Source organism: Coregonus lavaretus (assembly GCF_964263955.1).
Source record: "Coregonus lavaretus genome assembly, contig: HAP1_SCAFFOLD_5944, whole genome shotgun sequence".
NCBI lineage: Eukaryota > Metazoa > Chordata > Actinopteri > Salmoniformes > Salmonidae > Coregonus > Coregonus lavaretus.
Window position 1 is genome coordinate 15,001 of NW_028159034.1, and position 21,175 is coordinate 36,175.

The 21,175-nt window shown below is 43.8% G+C and overlaps 2 protein-coding genes across 2 annotated transcripts in view; one reads left to right on the forward strand and one right to left on the reverse strand.

Annotated features, from left to right (window-relative positions):
* Positions 1 to 60, reverse strand: part of LOC311123347 (phospholipase D1-like) — a 10,989-nt gene extending 10,929 nt beyond the window's left edge. The window contains exon 1 of the mRNA XM_084197617.1: positions 1 to 60. This exon is cut by the window's left edge and continues 103 nt beyond it. The gene's annotated coding sequence lies outside the window, so the exon portion shown is untranslated.
* A 6,123-nt stretch (positions 61 to 6,183) lies between these two features.
* LOC311123346 (growth hormone secretagogue receptor type 1-like) lies at positions 6,184 to 7,854 on the forward strand (the record flags this gene model as incomplete). The annotated part of the gene is made up of 2 exons (XM_084197616.1): positions 6,184 to 7,027; positions 7,541 to 7,854. The coding sequence occupies 2 exons, from the start codon at positions 6,184 to 6,186 to the stop codon at positions 7,852 to 7,854; spliced, it is 1,158 nt and encodes a 385-aa protein (XP_084053742.1).
* Between the last annotated feature and the right edge of the window lie 13,321 nt (positions 7,855 to 21,175).

Genomic DNA, 21,175 nt, shown 5'->3' on the forward strand with positions numbered 1-21,175 from the left:
GTCTACACACCCTATACACACTCAGTGTACCGTTCCTCTTGTATAACAGAGAACGAATGTAGTGTGGAAACAACTCCTCGAAGCCAATTCCTCAAGAGAGGAGGAGCTACCGAACTCTAGACCAATCAGCTGTGTCGAAACAGTCTTACCCTCCCCCTGGGTTCTCTCATTGGGGGAATCTGCTGGAATCTGAGCTGAGTTGGAGGGCTTTGGGCAAGGGGAGGGATTAGAGGAGAAAGAAAAAAATATAAGACTGACAGCCTACAGGGAGGAGGTCAGAGACCTGGCATTGTGGTGCCAGTACAACAACCTCTCCCTCAACGTCAGCAAGACAAAGGAGCTGATTGTGGTCTACAGGAAACGGAGGGCCGAGCATGCCCCCATCCACATTGATGGGGCTGTAGTGGAGCAGGTCGAGAGCTTCAAGTTCCTCTGTGTCCACATCACTAAGGAATTATCATAGTCCACACACACCAACACAGTTGTGACGAGGGCACGACAACGCCTCTTCCCCCTCAGGAGGTTGAAAAGATTTGGCATGGGCCCTCAGATCCTCAAAAAGTTATACAGCTGCGTCATTGAGAGCTCATCACCCATCTAACACCATCCTTACCGTGAAGCATGGTGGTGGCAGCATCATGCTATGGGGATGCTTTTCATCAGCAGGGACTGGGAGACTGGTAAGGATAGAATGGAGTCAAATACAGACAAATCCTTAATTAGAACCTGCTTCAGAGTGACTTCGACTGGGGGCGAAGATTTACGTTCCAACATGACAATGACCCCAAGCATGCAGCCAAAGCATCGCTGGAATGGCTTCAGAACAAGAAAGTGAATGTCCTTGAGTGGACCAGCCAAAGCCCTGACTTGAATCACATTGAAAATCTGTGGAAAGACTGTTCACCACCGCTCCCCATCTAATTGAACAGAGCTTGAGAAAATCTGCAAGGTAGAACGGGAGAAAATCCCCAAATCCAGATGTGCAAAGCCGATACAGACATACCCAAGAGGTTTCAAAGCTGTAATCGCCATCAAAGGTGCTTCTACAAAGGGGTGTGAATACTTATGTAAATTAGATATTTCTGTATTTTATTTTCAACAAATTTGCTACAATTTCTAAAAACATGTTTTCACTTTGTCATTATGGGGTATTGTGTGTAGATGGGTGAGATTTAGATTTATTTCATCCATTTTGAATTCAGCCTGTAACAAAACAACATGTGGACTAAATCAAGGGGTATGAATACTTTCTGAAGGCACTGTATATACACTACCGTTCAAAAGTCCTGGGACTAAATACCTCCCTCTGCAACTGGATCCTGGACTTCCTGACGGGCCGCCCCCAGGTGGTAAGGGTAGGTAACAACACATCTGCCACACTGATCCTCAACACGGGGGCCCCTCAGGGGTGCGTGCTCAGTCCCCTCCTGTACTCTCTGTTCACCCATGACTGCATGGCCAGGCACGACTCCAACACCATCATTAAGTTTGCCGACGACACAACAGTGGTAGGCCTGATCACCGACAACGATGAGACAGCCTATAGGGAGGAGGTCAGAGATCTGGCCGTGTGGTGCCAGGACAACAACCTCTCCCTCAACGTGACCAAGACAAAGGAGATGATTGTGGACTACAGGAAAAAAAAGAGGACTGAGCACGCCCCCATTCTCATCGACGGGGCTGTAGTGGAACAGGTTGAGAGCTTCAAGTTCCTTGGTGTCCACATCACCAACGAACTATCATGGTCCAAACACACCAAGACAGTCGTGAAGAGGGCACGACAAAGCCTATTCCCCCTCAGGAGACTAAAAAGATTTGGCATGGGTCCTCAGATCCTCAAAAAATTCTACAGCTGCACCATCGAGAGCATCCTGACTGGTTGCATCACCGCCTGGTATGGCAACTGCTTGGCCTCTGACCGCAAGGCACTACAGAGGGTAGTGCGTACGGCCCAGTACATCACTGGGGCAAAGCTTCCTGCCATCCAGGACCTCTATACCAGGCGGTGTCAGAGGAAGGCCCTCAAAATTGTCAAAGACTCCAGCCACCCTAGTCATAGACTGTTCTCTCTGCTACCGCATGGCAAGCGGTACCGGAGTGCCAAGTCTAGGTCCAAAAGACTTCTCAACAGCTTCTACCCCCAAGCCATAAGACTCCTGAACAGCTAATCATGGCTACCCGGACTATTTGCACTGCCCCCACACCCCATCCTTTTTACGCTGCTGCTACTCTGTTAAGTATTTATGCATAGTCACTTTAACTCTACCCACATGTACATATTACCTCAACTACCTCAACTAGCCGGTGCCCCCGCACATTGACTCTGCAACGGTACCCCCCTGTATATATAGCCTCCCTACTGTCACTTTATTTTACTTCTGCTCTTTTTTTCTCAACACTTTTTTTGTTGTTGTTTTATTCTTACTTTTTTTGTTTAAAATAAATGCACTGTTGGTTAAGGGCTGTAAGTAAGCATTTCACTGTAATGTCTGCACCTGTTGTATTCGGCGCATGTGACCAATAAAATTTGATTTGATTTGATTTGACTTTGAAATGTCCTTGTTTTCGAAAGAAAAGCAATTTTTTTGTCCATTAAAATAACATCAAATTGATCAGAAATACAGTGTAGACATTGTTAATGTTGTAAATGGCTATTGTAGCTGGAAATGGCTGATTTTTAATGGAATATCTACATAGGCGTACAGAGGCCCATTATCAGCAACCATCAGTCCTGTGTTCCAATGGCCCGTTGTGTTTGCTAATCCAAGTTTATCATTTAAAAAAGATATATATCTCAGACTGCCCATCTTAATATTTATTTTTATTGACCAGTCTGAGATATGGCTTTTTCTTTGCAACTCTGCCTAGAAGGTCAGCCTCCCGGAGTCGCCTCTTCACCGTTGACGTTGAGACTGGTGTTTTGCGGGTACTATTTAATGAAGCTGCCAGTTGAGGACCTGTGAGGCGTCTGTTTCTCAAACTAGAAACTCTAATGTATTTGTCCTCTTGCTCAGTTGTGCACCGGGGCCTCCCACTCCTCTTTCTATTCTGGTTAGAGCCAGTTTGCGCTGTTCTGTGAAGGGAGTAGGACACAGCGTTGTACGAGATCTTCAGTTTCTTGGCAATTTCTCACATGGAATAGCCTTCATTTCTCAGAACAAGAATAGACTGACGAGTTTCAGAAGAAAGTTATTTGTTTCTGGCCATTTTGAGCCTGTAATCGAACCCACAATTGCTGATGCTCCAGATACACAACTAGTCTCAAGAAGGCCAGTTTTATTGCTTCTTTAATCAGCACAACAATTTTCAGCTGTGCTAACATAATTGCAAAAGGGTTTTCTAATGATCAATTAGCCTTTTTAAATGATAAACTTGGATTAGCAAACACAACGGGCCATTGGAACACAGGACTGATGGTTGCTGATAATGGGCCTCTGTACGCCTATGTAGATATTCCATTAAAGATCTACGGATTCTAGCTACAATAGCCATTTATAACATTAACAATGTCTACACTGTATTTCTGATCAATTTGATGTTATTTTAATGGACAAAAAAATTGCTTTTCTTTCAAAAACAACAACATTTCTAAGTGACCCCAAACTTTTGAACGGTAGTGTATATATATATTTTTATGACTCCAGCCATTATCACTGTGGCTGCTGTAGCTTCATTCACCTCAGTCGATAAGGGACATACATAACATTCTATCTAGGACAAACGCATGCCATATAGCAATTTGCTGCTACACACTAGCTCAGCATCGGGATTAAAAACTCTAGTTTAGTTTCCTGTCAAGTCAAACAGCAGTTACCTAGCCATTTTCCACCTCTGCACTGCTTTAGTCAACTCAACTGAGAGAGAAGTTCTGCTGTTCAGTGTTCACTGCAGCTGCGCTCGCCATAGGCCTAAAGCCAGCCAGCCAGCCAATCACAGCCTTCGCCCACTCCAAGGCGTCCGCGTGGCCCTAAAGCAAGCATCTGAACTGCCAGAACAAATGCACCGTCTTTTCTCTACAATCTGACCAGATTGACAGCGCTCCGACCCAATGAGAATTGGGGGGACTAAGGGTGGCCAATGATATTTCAGGGGTGTCTAGTGCCCCCCCCCCCCCCTCCCGCCCCCCAATTACCACCCCTGCACACACATACACACACAGACACACACACCTCCTATCCACCCTACAAGTGAATCCCTCCCTCCATCTTGTGATTGAATGTGCACATTGCTCTCCTCACTATATACACAGACTGTATCGCGAGTGCATGTGTCGTGTGTACATGTGTGTGTTGTGTGTGTGTATCCGTGTCTGCATACTGTGTGTGTGTGTGTGTGTGTGTGTGTGTGTGTGTGTGTGTGTGTGTGTGTGTGTGTACATACGTATGTGTGTGTTATGACTGAGACTTTGACCTGGACGCAACACCACACCCTTTGAGAATGATGATAGGGGAAGACACACATTACATTTTTCATTTTCACATTTTAGTAATTTTGCAGACGCTCTTATCCAGAGCGACATTCAATCAGTGCATTCAGCTAAAGTAGTAAAGTAGTAAAACCCCATATCACGATCATTGCTAGTCTTTGTTGGTTAATGTAGCTACTAGAGACAGTGAAGTGGAAAAGCAATTGACAGAGGTGAGACACACACACACACACACATACACCCCCTCACACACACGGAGACTGAGTACCTGTTGCAGTGAAAAGTTGATGGCTCTGACTGTTGCTCTGAGTGATCAGACCTCCTGGACTTCCTTCTGTCATCTGAGGTGTCTTCTCTCTCTCTATTGCTCTATATCTCGACCACTTCCTCGCTCTCTCTCTTTCTGTGTGTGTTTGTGTGTGTGTTTGTGTGTGTGTGTGTGTGTGTGTGTGTGTGTGTGTGTGTGTGTATGGTCATAAATGTCCTGGTGTAGGTAAACAACACAGAGCAAAGGGCAGAGAAAAATATTCCCAAGAACCTCCATCATAGATCCTCATCTGGCCATACTGTTGGCCACACACACAAACACACAAACACACAGGAACACACACACAAACACACACGCACACACACAGACACACACACACACACACACACACACACACACACACACAGACACATGTCGGCTTTGCTTTTACCATTAGGTGGCGTGCTAGGTCTAAGCTAGGGCTACCAGTAGGACCCCCTCCCTCTCTCTCCCTCCCTCCCTCTCTCTCTAGCTCTTTCTGCTCCATTCAGTGATGCGAAAAAGGACTAGAGCACGTGCATGTGTGTGACGTGTGAATGTGCCATATTTATAAACGTAGTTTTTTCTCTTTAGAGAGTTCTCATCAAATCACAGAGGAGGACATCGATCCACTGATCTTACCTGGAGGCTCCAGAGAGAGAGAGAGAGAGAGAGAGAGAGAGAGAGAGAGAGAGAGAGAGAGAGAGAGAGAGAGAGAAATGTGGACTGCGTTTCTGAAACCTCTTCAGAATATTCATTGTCACAGACTCATAGTTGATGTTGTTTTGATGTTTTTGTTGTTTACCCATTTCTCTTGGCTGAGTTTGTCGGAGGAGCTTTCCAGTGTCACATCACCAAACCCTGACTCTGTGACTCACCTTCAGTCTAGGTTACCGTGTTTTCATCTGACGCATAAGAGCGCATGAAGGGGACAGAGCAAGAGAGGGACTCTTTTTGGAGGATGTTGTTTTAAAAGGTCGTTTTTTCTCTCTCATCATTTATCCGATTTAAAAAAGATATCTATGTGATTTAGACCAATTTATAGGCCTATCAATACCTGAGGAAAAGGAATATCTGATCCTATTCATATTTGTTTAATACTTTTGTACGATGCGCTCAAAGGATGCTCGAGTATTATTTTCTTTCTTCAGACATTTATTGTAGCTTGTGATATTTTGTGATTTAATAACATTCAACGGCTATACTTTATTTCTTACAAGTCAAATAATCGTGTAAATGGAAGACAAGATGGGAAGGTGTGTTTTATTGCTCCAGTGCAAGACTGTTCTAAAATAGAGGACTCTGAGCTTAACTGCTATTGGTAAAACCATAACATCCTTTACGCATCACATGCGCGCACACACACACACACACACACACACACAGAGCAACAGAGGACATGGGGAGACAAGAGCAGCGCGCCAGCCGCCCCAAGGAGAACCTCCAGCCGCGTGAATGACCCGCTGGCAGCATGCGCTCCTGGCCCAACCGAACTGACTGCCTCTCTCCCATTAACTGCAGCTGGGAGGAGAACTACTGGAACTACTACTTTAACGGGAGCTACCGGGGTCCTGTGCCCCCCGAAAACCTCTTCCCCATCCCCGTTCTAATGGGAATCACCATCACCTGTGCTCTCCTGTTCCTGGCGGGAGTGACCGGGAATGTAATGACTATACTGGTCGTGTCTAAGTACAGAGACATGAGAACAACCACTAACCTCTACTTATGTAGCATGGCTGTCTCAGACTTGTTGATATTCCTCTGTATGCCCCCTGATGTGTATCGGTTATGGAAGTACAGGCCATGGAGATTTGGAGATACATTCTGTAAACTGTTTCAGTTCGTTAGTGAGTGCTGTACTTATTCAACAATTTTGAATATAACCGCTCTGTCAGTGGAGAGGTACCTGGCCATCTGCTTCCCACTTCGCGCCAAACGCCTGGTCACCAAGCGACGCGTCCGCGCGCTCATCCTGTTTCTCTGGCTGGTGTCACTGTTGAGCGCGGGACCTGTCTTCGTTCTGGTGGGAGTGGAGCACGAGACTCGCCCAGCGGTGGGAAACTCTGTGACTGGGGCAGAAGGAGAGACAGAGATAGACACTCGCGAGTGTAAACCCACCCAGTACGCGGTTGAGTCTGGGCTTCTTGCCGCCATGGCGTTGGTTAGCTCTGTGTTTTTCTTCCTGCCGGTGTTTTGTTTGACTGTGGTGTACAGTTTGATTGGACGGAGGTTGTGGAAGAGACGGAGAGAGAACAATATTGGAGCCAACGTAGCACACAGGGACAAGAGCAACAGACAGACCGTCAAGATGTTAGGTAGGGTGCAATACATGTTGCTCATATTCAAAACTATGTTTTAAGCACGGCATGATTGAGGTATGGATGTCTATAATATTTTTTTAAAGGCTCAGATTGCAGATTGAAAAACTATCTTGGTTCTGATACGCATTAAATCAATCAAACACTGTAATAAGATAAGGATAATGCCGATAATGTAGATATAGGCTTTGTATACGTTTTACAGTCAGCACAGTAACCTAATAACCACGATAACAGCCAGTCGTGTAAAGCTTTACCAAGGTTATTTAATTAGGCCTAACTATAGTGTCCCCCTCATACCCCTCTCTCATATTTCTCTCTCTGAAAAAACCCTGATTACTGATGTTTGCATTTAACGTTTTATGGTTGGAATTAATTTGATGTGCCTCCCCTCCTCCCACAATACCCTAACCCCCCCCCCCCCCCCCCCCTATTATTATTAGCCTAAAAGGAGAAATCCAATGTTAAGAACATTTATTATCTGTCTCCCCTCTCCCTCTCTCTCTCCAGCTGTAGTGGTCTTTGCCTTCGTCCTGTGCTGGCTGCCTTTCCACTTGCATCGTTACCTTATGTCCCATTCCTCCGAGGGCTCCTCTCCTCTCTGGTCTCTCTTCACCCAGTACTGCTCCCTTGTTTCCACAGTCCTCTTCTATCTCTCGGCTGCCATCAACCCTGTCCTCTATAACACAATGTCTAGGAAGTACCGGTCAGCTGCTGCCCAACTGTTTGGTCTACAGGAGACTCAACCACCCAGAGGGAGAACGGCAAGCACTGTCAAAGGAGAGAGTTCACCTGCCTGGACAGAGTCCACTGTTAGCCTGTGACTGTAGCCAATTTGGAGGGTGAATGGGCACTAGATATACAGTGGGGAGAACAAGTATTTGATACACTGCCGATTTTGCAGGTTTTCCTACTTACAAAGCATGTAGAGGTCTGTAATTTTTATCATAGGTACACTTCAACTGTGAGAGACGGAATCTAAAACAAAAATCCAGAAAATCACATTGTATGATTTTTAAGTAATTAATTTGCATTTTATTGCATGACATAAGTATTTGATACATCAGAAAAGCAGAACTTAATATTTGGTACAGAAACATTTGTTTGCAATTACAGAGATCATACGTTTCCTGTAGGTCTTGACCAGGTTTTCACACACTGCAGCAGGGATTTTGGCCCACTCCTCCATACAGACCTTCTCCAGATCCTTCAGGTTTCGGGGCTGTCGCTGGGCAATACGGACTTTCAGCTCCCTCCAAAGATTTTCTATTGGGTTCAGGTCTGGAGACTGGCTAGGCCACTCCAGGACCTTGAGATGCTTCTTACGGAGCCACTCCTTAGTTGTCCTGGCTGTGTGTTTCGGGTCGTTGTCATGCTGGAAGACCCAGCCACGACCCATCTTCAATGCTCTTACTGAGGGAAGGAGGTTGTTGGCCAAGATCTCGCGATACATGGCCCCATCCATCCTCCCCTCAATACGGTGCAGTCGTCCTGTCCCCTTTGCAGAAAAGCATCCCCAAAGAATGATGTTTCCACCTCCATGCTTCCCGGTTGGGATGGTGTTCTTGGGGTTGTACTCATCCTTCTTCTTCCTCCAAACACGGCGAGTGGAGTTTAGACCAAAAAGCTATATTTTTGTCTCATCAGACCACATGACCTTCTCCCATTCCTCCTCTGGATCATCCAGATGGTCATTGGCAAACTTCAGACGGGCCTGGACATGCGCTGGCTTGAGCAGGGGGACCTTGCGTGCGCTGCAGAATTTTAATCCATGACGGCGTAGTGTGTTACTAATGGTTTTCTTTGAGACTGTGGTCCCAGCTCTCTTCAGGTCATTGACCAGGTCCTGCCGTGTAGTTCTGGGCTGATCCCTCACCTTCCTCATGATCATTGATGCCCCACGAGGTGAGATCTTGCATGGAGCCCCAGACCGAGGGTGATTGACCATCATCTTGAACTTCTTCCATTTTCTAATAATTGCACCAACAATTGTTGACTTCTCACCAAGCTGCTTGCCTATTGTCCTGTAGCCCATCCCAGCCTTGTGCAGGTCTACAATTTTATCCCTGATGTCCTTACACAGCTCTCTGGTCTTGGCCATTGTGGAGAGGTTGGAGTCTGTTTGATTGAGTGTGTGGACAGGTGTCTTTTATACAGGTAACGAGTTCAAACAGGTACAGTTAATACAGGTAATGAGTGGAGAACAGGAGGGCTTCTTAAAGAAAAACTAACAGGTCTGTGAGAGCCATAATTCTTACTGGTTGGTAGGTGATCAAATACTTATGTCATGCAATAAAATGCAAATTAATTACTTAAAAATCATACAATGTGATTTTCTGGATTTTTGTTTTAGATTCCGTCTCTCACTGTTGAAGTGTACCTATGATAAAAATTACAGACCTCTACATGCTTTGTAAGTAGGAAAACCTGCAAAATCGGCAGTGTATCAAATAAATGTTCTCCCCACTGTATACCTATCTGATTTTGATATGTAGATGTTGTTATCAACCTCTTATTGTGTGTTTCTCATCAGTGACCACTGCTTTCCCTGGTTGATCCAACTCAAACAGGCACCATTATGGACCATCAAGGATTAATTGGTCCTTATCCAAGTGAGCACCAGCTTACGCATAAAGTCCATGGACGTTGATTATTGATTGAAATTTGGTCGGTCGGCCCAGGACTTGCGTTGAACATATTAATTATATTAGCCTCAAGGACTCTGAACAAGACTGTTGCTTTGATGTCACAACCCGCCCGGCAAAGACAGACAAAGGCGTTTGAGAAGATGTTTTATAAAATATTTATAAGCCATTTCTGTCACCCAAAATGAAGCACACCATTAGCAACAAAAACTATTAAACAGCTTTTGAAACGGACACATATGCATTTTCTACAAATCACACATGTAACACGCACACACAAACCAAAACAGTTATTACGCTTGCCTTAATATGTGAACTGTATTCTGGATGACAAAGTAAAGCACTGTAGACCATGATGCACTTCTCTGTACCCTGAGAGAGAGGGACAGAAGTGCTGTGTGTGTGTTTGTGTATGTTGAGTGACTGGGTGTGTTGGGGGAGGTGTGTGTGTGTGTGTGTTTATGGTAAGTGACTGTGTGTGTTGGTGTGTGTGTCTGTGTGTGTAGCTATAGGTAACAGTGTTTTGCTATGATAGCATGTGCAGTAGGCTAATTATACCGCCAGCCTTACTCTTTAAACAGCAGCTTAGTAACTGTTCAATCTGATTGGTTTTAGTCTTGGCTTATCCTATAAGTTCTTACATAGGAAGGGTTAGCTAAAATGCTAAGTAATTGCAAAGTACCTAAAAAGTAGTAAGTAGTTGAAAAGTTGCTAAAATGCTAAAGTTGGCCTTGAACTCTCAACCTTTGGGTTACTAGACATCTGCATTATACACCTACCCATCCACCCATTTCATTTTTTTTCTTAAGTAACCATCTGTCTTATGTAACCAAATGAAACATATTATACTAATTTGAGTGTCCTAGATTTACTTTTACAATGTTATGTCTCGTCTATGAGACCAGGCTGGAAATGGACATAAAGACTACAAGTAAGGACTACAGAATCAATCTGCAAATATGAACTACAAACATCTTCTGGAAAAAGACTTCAAATGTGGAAATGTAACTAAAGACATGGTGCTTCAGCCCAAATGAATGTGACGCTTAACTATACTATATACTTGTAAAAGTAAATCTAGGACGGACAGATGGTTACTTAAGACAAAAACGAAATGGGTGGATGCGTAGGTGTATAATGCAGATGTCTAGTAACCCAAAGGTTGAGAGTTCAAATCTCATCAAGGCCAACTTTAGCTAACTAGCAACTTTTCAAGTACTTACTACTTTTTAGGTACTTTGCAATTGCTTAGCATTTTAGCTAACCCTTCCTATGTAAGAACTTATATATACATGTGGTCCTCTGTAGCTCAATTGGTAGAGCATGGCGCTTGTAACGCCAGGGTAGTGGGTTTGATCCCTGGGACCATCCATATGTAAAAATGTATGCACACATGACTGTTAGTCGCTTTGGATAAAAGCGTCTGCTAAATGGCATATTATATTATATATATATATATATATGCCCCCTGTAGCTCAGTTGGTAGAGCATGGCACTTGCAACACCAGGATTGTGGGTTAGATTCCCACGGGGGGCCAGTATGAAAAAAAATTAAAATGTATGCACTAGCTGGAAGTCGCTCTGGATAAGAGCGTCTGCTAAATGACAAAAACAAAAAAAACGATGTATCCATGTCTGTACCACTATAATAATCTGTACTATGCCTGTACAAACTATAATGGAAGAAAACACTGTATGTATTTTCATATTGATCCATATCATCAGGTTGCCAACTTGGTCTGAACTCATTCCAGGAGATAAAAATTATTCAACATTGTTGACGTGTCATTGTTTTTATTTCAGACATAAGCTTTTTAATTCTGTCATGACTGAGAAGTACACACACAGGTAGCCTACAAACACACATATTTCGTCCTCTCACCTCTCCCCCTCTCGCCTATCTTCTCCTCTCTTTTTTCACCTCCTCTGCTTTCCTCTCGTCTCAATCCCTTTAAGTCAGGCAGCCTCAAGGGTTGTCACTAGTTACCTCAGCCACAAAGTCATAATTATGGCTACACCCTGCGTAGTTCTACAATTACTCTCCTTAAAATCGGATTTTAACCATAACTCTAACCTTTACCACACTACTAACCTTATGCCTAACCCTGACCTTCATTTAAGAATGAAAAGTTAATTATTGTTTTCATGAATTATTAAGACTATGACCAATTTTGACATTGTGCCAACAAGTGACAACTTTTTTTACATTTTAGTCATTTAGCAGATGCTCTTATCCAGAGCAACTTACAGTTAGTGAGTGCATCATTTTTTTTCTTCTTCATACTGGCCCCTCGTGGGAAACGAACCCACAACCCTGGCGTTGCAAGCACCATGCTCTACCAACTGAGCTACACGGGGCCCCATCTTCAAGCTTTGTTCAAAGGACTCTTCTGTCACATCTGAGGCTATCTGAGTTGCCTGATCAAAAAGTCCTATAAGACAGTGAGGACAGGAGGAGAGAGGGAAAGAAAGAGGTCTGAGAGAGAACCGAGGGATGGAAAGAGGAAGAAGGAAAGTGAGAAAGACATTTATGGTGGTACATAGAATATGAGGAGTGGAGAAATTAATGAATGAGGTAAGGATGAGTCAGAGAGATGGGAACTTGGAAGTGTGAGAGCACTTGAGAAAAGATTGATTCAGAAATGATAGATATAGAAAGAGTGAATGAGTTACTCCGCATCCCTGCAGTGTGTCTCAGAGACGGGAGGGAGAAATGTTTTTTCGGTGATTTAATCCCTCCTGTTATCCAGTGAGATGCTATCGAGGCCGCTCGGGAGTAAATCACAAGCTATTGCTGGCCAAAGGCGCATGCACACACACACACACACACACACACACTCCCACACACTCAAACAAACACACACTGAGACACGGAGGGGAGCGAGAGAGGGAGAGACAGAGAGAGCGAGAACGTGAGAGAGGAAGGTTGAGAGAGAAGAGAAATGTAAAGAGAGATAGCAAGACAAAGAGAGTGAGAGAGGATCGATGGCAATGTTCCTGCACAAATCAGTGATTGTCGAAGTGGCTGCATGTGCTTTTGTGTATCTCTCCTCTCCATTGCTCTCTTCTCCAGAGACACACACACACACACACACACACACACACAGTTCAGCCAGGGATATAGTGGCCATTAAATAGGAGATTCACCCTAAAACTGAATGTGAAGGTTGCATTTTTTCACAGCGTCGGCTGGATTATAGACGTGATTTATGTCTGGCTGCACCTCAAATGATACCTTATTCCCTATATAGTGCACTACAGTGACCAGAGCCAAAGGACACTATTCCATATGGATTCCTGTCTAGTCAACTCTTTATTGGTTAATTTATTATGATCCAGCATACAACCTTTTTTATTAGGAGAGAAATGATGTTGGAGATAGCACATTGTTTGTTGTTTCCTATAAAGAGTGTATATCTGATACGTCTATCTACAGATAAACCAAATCTCGGGTACATTTCCTCTAGCTCTCAGTCAGATATTATCTCACATCGACGATACGTGATATGAATTCAAATGTGCCTTTGAGCTAAACTACTCCAGGGGTGACGTACTGTGGCTGACCAGGTGTGCCAACCTCTCAGTGTGTGTCCCTGATGGGGAATGGACACATTTGTGGTTTCCTGTGAACAATGGACAATAATGTTCTTCTCTTATTCCTTATTCAGACAGTGTTGTAACCACGGTGATAAATACCAGTCCCCTGTTGAGTCTGACTGCCTGACTATCTCATCATCAGACACTTTCCTCCATGCACACACGCACGCAAGCACGCACCCACAACACACACACACACACACACACACACACACATACATTGAGAGGCACAAGGTCAGTCCCAGTGCTGGGCCTCTGGAGCAATTCTGCTGCCTTGCAAAGGGAACAACTGCAAGAAATGGCACTTGGGATCTGACCAGCAGCCCTGCGGTTGCTAATTCACTTTTTAATTGCCCGGGATTTGAACCAGCAAACCTAGTCCGCCTCTCTAACCTTTATATATAGACTACCTACCACCACAAAGCATATCACATAACCAATGTATGAATAGGAAATCAAACAATGACACACAAAACGAGAGATTTCAGTCAAGGTCAGAAAAAATTAAACATTTATTGGGCATAAATATATTATATAACACAGGCTACCGATACAGTTAGGTCTTACATACAGAGGGTAGTATTTGCAAAATCTATACATTAAAATTGATATGGCAGTTTATTTAATATAATGCATATGAAATAGTCTAACATTTACAATACAAAGTAGTAGAAATGTATGATTTTCTTTTTTCTTTCAAATCGTAGCCCATGACAACATTGGAATGTTTGTTTTGATAAGTGTGAGGTACAAATATGTTGTTGTTTTGTTTTTGTTTCAGACAAAAAAAAAGGTTTAATACATACGAGTTTTCATACGTTAATCTGGGACTGTTACCCATTCAATCTCCAATCTCTCATATTCAAAATACGTATTTTCCGTTACAATTTGTAAAAAAAAAAAATTCAGACAAAAAAAAGTAACCAATCAGAAGGCACAGATTTTGGGTTGCTGGGCAGAAGTATCTGTTTTGTTCAGGACCAACTTGATGAGCAGGACCAGAAGGGTCTAAAGATTTGCCTTAATACAAATCTTACAGGGTGTACCCTGCTCACACAGACAAGTAGCCACTGGGCCAAGCCCTGGAAAAACACCAGCCAAAAGCTTGAGAGAATATTAGCCAAAAACCTTTAGGGAACATTGGGTCAACATTGGACATATTCTTGGTGATATCACAGGCCTAACATTATCCTAACCTTAGCCTATAACATTAGGCATTAGTAGGGAGTTGGGACAGGAGTATTTCGTGACCATGTGTCCTAACCATCCTGGTCAATTCACATGGACAGGGAAAACTCCTGTCCCTAGGCATCAGGAATGACTTGTCTGTATGAGGCTTGGGGGAGATTTAACACAACATCAGGAATGATTTTGCTGTAAAAGGCTTGGGGGAGATTTAACACAACATCAGGAATGAGTTGGCTGTAAAAGGCTTGGGGGAGATTTAACACAACATTAGGAATGATTTGGCTGTAAAAGGCTTGGGGGAGATTTAACACAACATCAGGGAGTAAAGGACATATCAACAGACTTCTTTCTAACTGAGACAGGTCAACAGGAATGACGGACACAACATGACAAAGTCACACCAGATGACATAGTAACGCTGTATGACATAGCAACACCAAATGACCCAACCATGCCAAACCACTCAGTCACAACAATGGCGTAGTCAAAACGCCAGATAACATAGTAATGCCAATGTAACAGAGTGCCCGGTGGGCAGGTGTGTGTCTGGAATCAAAGAACAAGAAGCTGTCTGATCAAAAGCATCATGGTTCTCACAGGATAGATAGGGATCCTGTGGGCTAAGGGTCTACCACTTTAAAAGTGCTTCATATAATCTCTGTTAGTTGTACTTGCCTCATTTTAGCGTCAATACTATATCTCTATACGTATAATAACTCTGCACTGACTATCAATTCTAAGCAAAATACTGGATACAAATCACTAAGGCTCTTTATACGACGACAAGCTTGGAAAAGTATTCATGATCATAATCATCCTCATCGGTCTGACTGAAATCGTGATTTGATTGTTTTAGTCTTTTTACCTTTTCAGTGTGAAATCAACGCGTTAAAACTCAGTAAAGGGGCAATATATTTAACAATGGCACATTTAATACATTTAGCTTTACAAAAAAAAATAAACATAAAAATAAAAAGAATAAAGATATGAAAAAAGCGTAAATCACAGATCAAGTTATGTCGTTCCTTTTTGAGAGAATAATAATATAACAGTAATAATTCTGTGTCGTCACAGAGGGAACGTCAAGGAACCCTTTAGTACGTAGATAACATTGAAAGTAACGTGTGTGTGTGTACGTGTCACACACACACACAAAGTAAAATGGCATGACACAAGCCTCGACTTTGGCAGAAATAGACCAAACAGATATGATATCAAATACGTCTTAATCTATAACATTAGGCAGTATAAACGCCAAATTAAGCCAACTATTGTTCTGACTCCCCTAGACACCACGCACCTTCACACTGAGGCGGCACTGTACATCGTCCCAAGACTGTGTTAGCCCCTGGAACTAAAGCCTAGGGCATTAGCCCTGGGGAGCTAACCCCAGTCTTCCAAGTCTTGTCATATTGTCTGAATAATGGCAACTCTTACAGAATACCGGCTGAAACGGTACAATTAAAGTGAGTACCGCCACCTTCTGCCTTCCTCTTCAAGCACTGGTTACAGTAACTGTAAAGAGTACCTTCATACCTTATTTAACCATCAGTGTACCTTCATACACTCTCAGAAAAAAAGGTGCTACCTAGAGCATTAAAGGGTTATTTGACTGTCCCCATTGGAGGGTTCTACATGGAACCCAAAAGGGTTCTACCTGGAACCAAAAATGGTTCTACCTGGATCCAAAAAGGGTTCTCCTATGGGGACAGCCGAAAAACCCTTTTTTCTAAGAGTGTACCTTATTTAACCATCACTGCCCCCTCAGAGTTGTATGGTACGTCATGCCTCTGCTTAAATCCTAATACAGACACCGACATAACATTAATATCAGAAAAGGTAACGTTTCTGAAGAAACTTTGTGTGTTTGCTCCAGCTGTCTAAAATCTTTACCAATATAACCTGGCTAACGGTTTGCTACATCTCTTAATGCATACAGAAAACCACACAGGCTGGTCATAACCGTCAAACCATGAAATCCAAAACAATTATAAAGCTATTATTATTGGTGTTATGATGTGATGATCATGTGGTTATGGATAAGAGACAGTTCTGTGTGTGAGAGAGGAGATGACAAGGGTAGACATTTGGTTAACATGTAAAACCGGCACTGATACTGACATACAGAATAATGAAACAACTACAGGTTTTCCCAACAACTGTAAGAGAATAAACAGAGATATGTAAAGGGCTACTGAGAGTATGAAATGCTGGCCTTAAATCAAACATCTAAAATAACATCCAATAAAAACAAAAAACTGAAAAATTATAATAATAACAATATAACATGCTACGAGAGAAAAAACAAATTAGTACATTTATAACTACACTTACATTTGTCTCTTAATTTTTATTTTTTAAACAATAAATAACTGAAAAGATTGCACTGTAATTGTCTTGTAAAGTACGGTATGCAAATATTATATTGTATATAAATAAACGTATAGAACCAATAGAGAGAAATTCTAGCGTAACTTTCCCATTGACTTTGGCAAAGGTGTTGGAGCAGTTAAAGGCTCTGCTAACTGACGAGTAGGAGCGAAGCACAGCTTAGAGAGAGAGTGGGATGATTACAGCATTAACTAGAGAGATGGAGAGAGGGGGGGAGAGAGGGAGGGAGGTTAGGAATGCGGGAGGGAGAGAGGGAGGGAAGGGAGACGTACTGAGAATGGTGGAGGGATAGAAAGAGAGAGAGAGGGGCAGAGAACAAATAAAGAGTATGAAGAAGTATGAGGGTTGACTTGGGGAGTGGGTAAAAGGTTACTTCAGTAACCTCTACATTCGACCGCGGGGACTGACTACTGAACTGACCTCAGATCTGCAGATAAGCACCTAGAATACATATTATATTTCACTAAACCACTCCCATTGGAATATACCAGGTTAGCCCTAGACCAGGGGTGTCAGGTCCAGTTCTCACAGGTCAAAGTGTCATGTTTTTATCAACCTGAAACTAAATTGATCAACTGGTGTTGCTGATTGGCTAGATATGGCCAGGTGTGTGGCCCTCCAGGAGCCTAGTTTTACACCCTTGCCCTAAACTGATCTAAAGTCAGCTTTGCATTTCCCACTCATAATGGTTTAGGTTAGCTTCAGGGGAGAGAAAGCTGGTCTTAGATCTGTGGTTAAAAGGCAACATCTACCTGGATCCCTCCCTCTCTTTCGCTCTGTCCTCCAGACCTCTACACTTCTTATATTACATCATAGCATCGCCCCCTACAGATATAGATAGGTAGATCTATCATAGATATATTTGATATAGATTGTATATATTAGGTAACTAGTTCCATTCTTTCTTAGATATAACGAAACAGGATAGCAGCATTTTTTAACAATGGCATCGCTTTGGTAGCTGAATAAAGAATGCAGAAGAGAAGGCATCTGAGTGTGTGTGTGTTTCTGTCTCTCTGTGCATCTGCATGTGTGCATGTGTGTGTATGTGTTTCTGTGTGTCTGTGTGTTTGTGTATGTGTCTGTGCGTAAAGATTGCATGATTTGACCTATAATAGATAAGGTAACAGTTATTGATGGATACATGGCTATAGCTTTAGAACTACATTCCAAAATGGCAGAATGGTAAAAAACTACAAAAGACTGCAGCGAACAGCGCAAATAAGACACAGACACAGTAAAGTAAGGAATAGACTGTAAAGAAATATAAAGAAAAATACACTTTGTCTAATTGTAATACATACTGTAGGTTTAAAAAGATACAAAATAATGTCATGCAGGTTGTTGAGGAGCTTTGCTGGGCTCCTGGCTGGCTAATGCTTGGTTATCAGTTTGTTTGTTTTGGCTACGAACAGCTTCCCTCCAAATACATCCATTACATAAGATAGAGAGACCAAACAAACAACGACAAGAGAAACAGAGAGAGAGAGAGAGGGAAAGAGAGAGAGGAAAGAAGAGGAAAGCATGAAGCGATACGTGGACTACAACGTCGCGGTAAAATGACTGAAGTACAGCTCAAGTCTGTTTCGTTTTAAGTCTTTTTCTTTGCGTAGATGTTTTTCTTTCTTTCTCTCTCGTTTTATTCTCTTTCTATCCTGTAGTTGATTCTTAAGTGTTTTGTTTTCTTTCCTTTCTTTCGTAGATGCTCATTTTCTTTCTCTCTGGTTCTGTTTTCTCTTTTCATCCTGTTGCCGATTCATTCCCTCACTTCATGAAGAAGTGTTGTAGCAGACAGGCCATGAGGATGGAGACACCGGCGAACACACACACCACGACCGCCGCAAAGCGCTCATCGCTGGATATTATCCCCGCCCCTTTCACCGTCTCCACGGCGCCTGTCTCCCCCAGGCACTGTTGCTCCTGGCGACGCAGGGTGAACAGGGAGGAGGGGCTTAGAGGGCCACAGAGTTCCTGGTTGGTATCCTGGCAACGGCGGCAGGCACACACACGGAAACGGTAATCGGTGTTACCTTGGAGTCCGGTGATTTGAAAGGCACTCTCTTCTCCCTTAAACACCTGGAGAGAGAGAGAAAGAGAGAGAGAGAGAGAGAGAAAGAAAGAAAGAGAGAGAGAGAGAGAGAGAGAGAGAGAGAGAGAGAGAGAGAGAGAGAGAGAGAGAAAGAAAGAGAGAGAGAGAACGTTGATTTAGAAACTACTTTGTGACCTCAACAAATTGATTCAGACCAAACAGGTTGCTGCTCAGTGTGTGTTATTATAGTCTCTCCCCCTGTTGCTATTCTACATTAGTGAAATCCAATCAGTGCATCAAAGTGGCTATAGAGGCTGTTTTCTGGTTAACATTATCAACACTGTCCCTGTACAGAAGGGATTTAACTACCTCAAGAACCACTTAGGACACCCACCCACACACACACACAAGTCTCCTGCCTCCAGCTGCTCACTAAATCAATAAGAACAAAACCTCACTGGAGATAAGTACTGTGGTCCTCTGTAGCTCAGCTGGTAGAGCACGGCGCTTGTAACGCCAAGGTAGTGGGTTCGATCCCCGGGACCACCCATACACAAAAATGTATGCACGCATGACTGTAAGTCGCTTTGGATAAAAGCGTCTGCTAAATGGCATATTATTTATTATTACCACAACACTCTTCACTAACACATCAGATATGTGTGTGTCTGCGTGTGTGTTTTTTAACGTGCATTTCAGTACTCATTCACCAGAAGATCTGTTCGACTGCCAAAAGGGCAATTGTGATTGTGTGTGTGCATATTGACAACCATATTGAGTTTCCATAAAGTTCCATTGGCAGCAGACACTGTTAAATGTCAGTGGTCTCGGGGCTCTAATTGTCATTAACACTACCTTCACCCAACTCTGCTGCCACCACAGTACATGAACGGGGAAATGGAATAGAAGGGACAGTGGATACCTAGACAGTTGCACAACTGAAAGCATTCAACCCAAATGTTTCTTCCACATTTAACCCAACCCCATTGAATCAGAGAGGTTCGGGGGGCTGCCTTAATCAACGTCCATGTCATCGGCGCCCAGAGAGTGTTTACAGACATATTCAATCTCTCCCTATCCCATTCTGCTGTCCACACTTGCTTCAAGATGTCCACCATTGTCCCTGTACCCAAGAAAGCAAAGGTAACTGAACTAAATGACTATCGCCCCGTAGCACTCACGTCTGTCATCATGAAATGCTTTGAAAGGCTAGTCAAGGATCATATCACCTCTACCTTACCTGACACCCTAGACCCACTTCAATTTGCTTACCGCCCCAATAGATCCACAGACGATGCAATCGCCATTGCACTGCACACTGCCCTATCCCATCTGGACAAGAGGGATACCTACGTCAGAATGCTGTTCATTGACTATAGCTCAGCCTTCAACACCATAGTACCCTCCAAGCTCATCATTAAGCTCGGGGCCCTGGGTCTGAACCCCGCCCTGTGCAACTGGGTCCTGGACTTCCTGACGGGCCGCCCCCCAGGTGGTGAAGGTAGGAAACAACACCTCCACTTCGCTGATCCTCAACACAGGGGCCCCACAAGGGTGCGTGCTCAGCCCCCTCCTGTACTCCTTGTTCACCCATGACTGCGTGGCCACGCACGCCTCCAACTCAATCATCAAGTTTGCAGACGACACAACAGTAGTAGGCCTGAGTACCAACAATGACGAGACAGCTTACAGGGAGGAGGTGAGGGCCCTGGGAGTGTGGGGCCAGGAAAATAACCTCTCACTCAACGTCAACAAAACAAAGCCGATTGTGGACTTCAGGAAACAGCAGAGGGAGCACCCCTCTATCCACATCGACGGGACCGCAGTGGAGAAGGTGGAAAGTTCCTCAGCGTACACATCACTGACAATCTGAAATGGTCCACCCACACAGACAGTGTGGTGAAGAAGCTGCAACAGCGCCTCTTCTACCTCAGGAGGTTGAAGAAATTCAGCTTGGCCCCTAAGACCCTCAGAACCTTTTACAGATGCACAATTGAGAGCATCCTGTTGGGCAGTATCACCGCCTGGTACGGCAACTGCACCACCCGCAACTGCAGGGCTCTCCAGAGGGTGGTACGGTCTGCCCAACGCATCACTGGGGGCACACTACCTGCCCTCCAGGACACCTACAGCACCCAGTGTCACAGGAAGGCCAAAAAGATCATCAAGGACATCAACTACCCGATCCACGGCCTGTTCACCCCGCTATCATCCAGAAGGCGAGGTCAGTACAGGTGCATCAAAGCTGGGACCGAGAGACTGAAAAACTGCTTCTATCTCAAGGCCATCAGACTG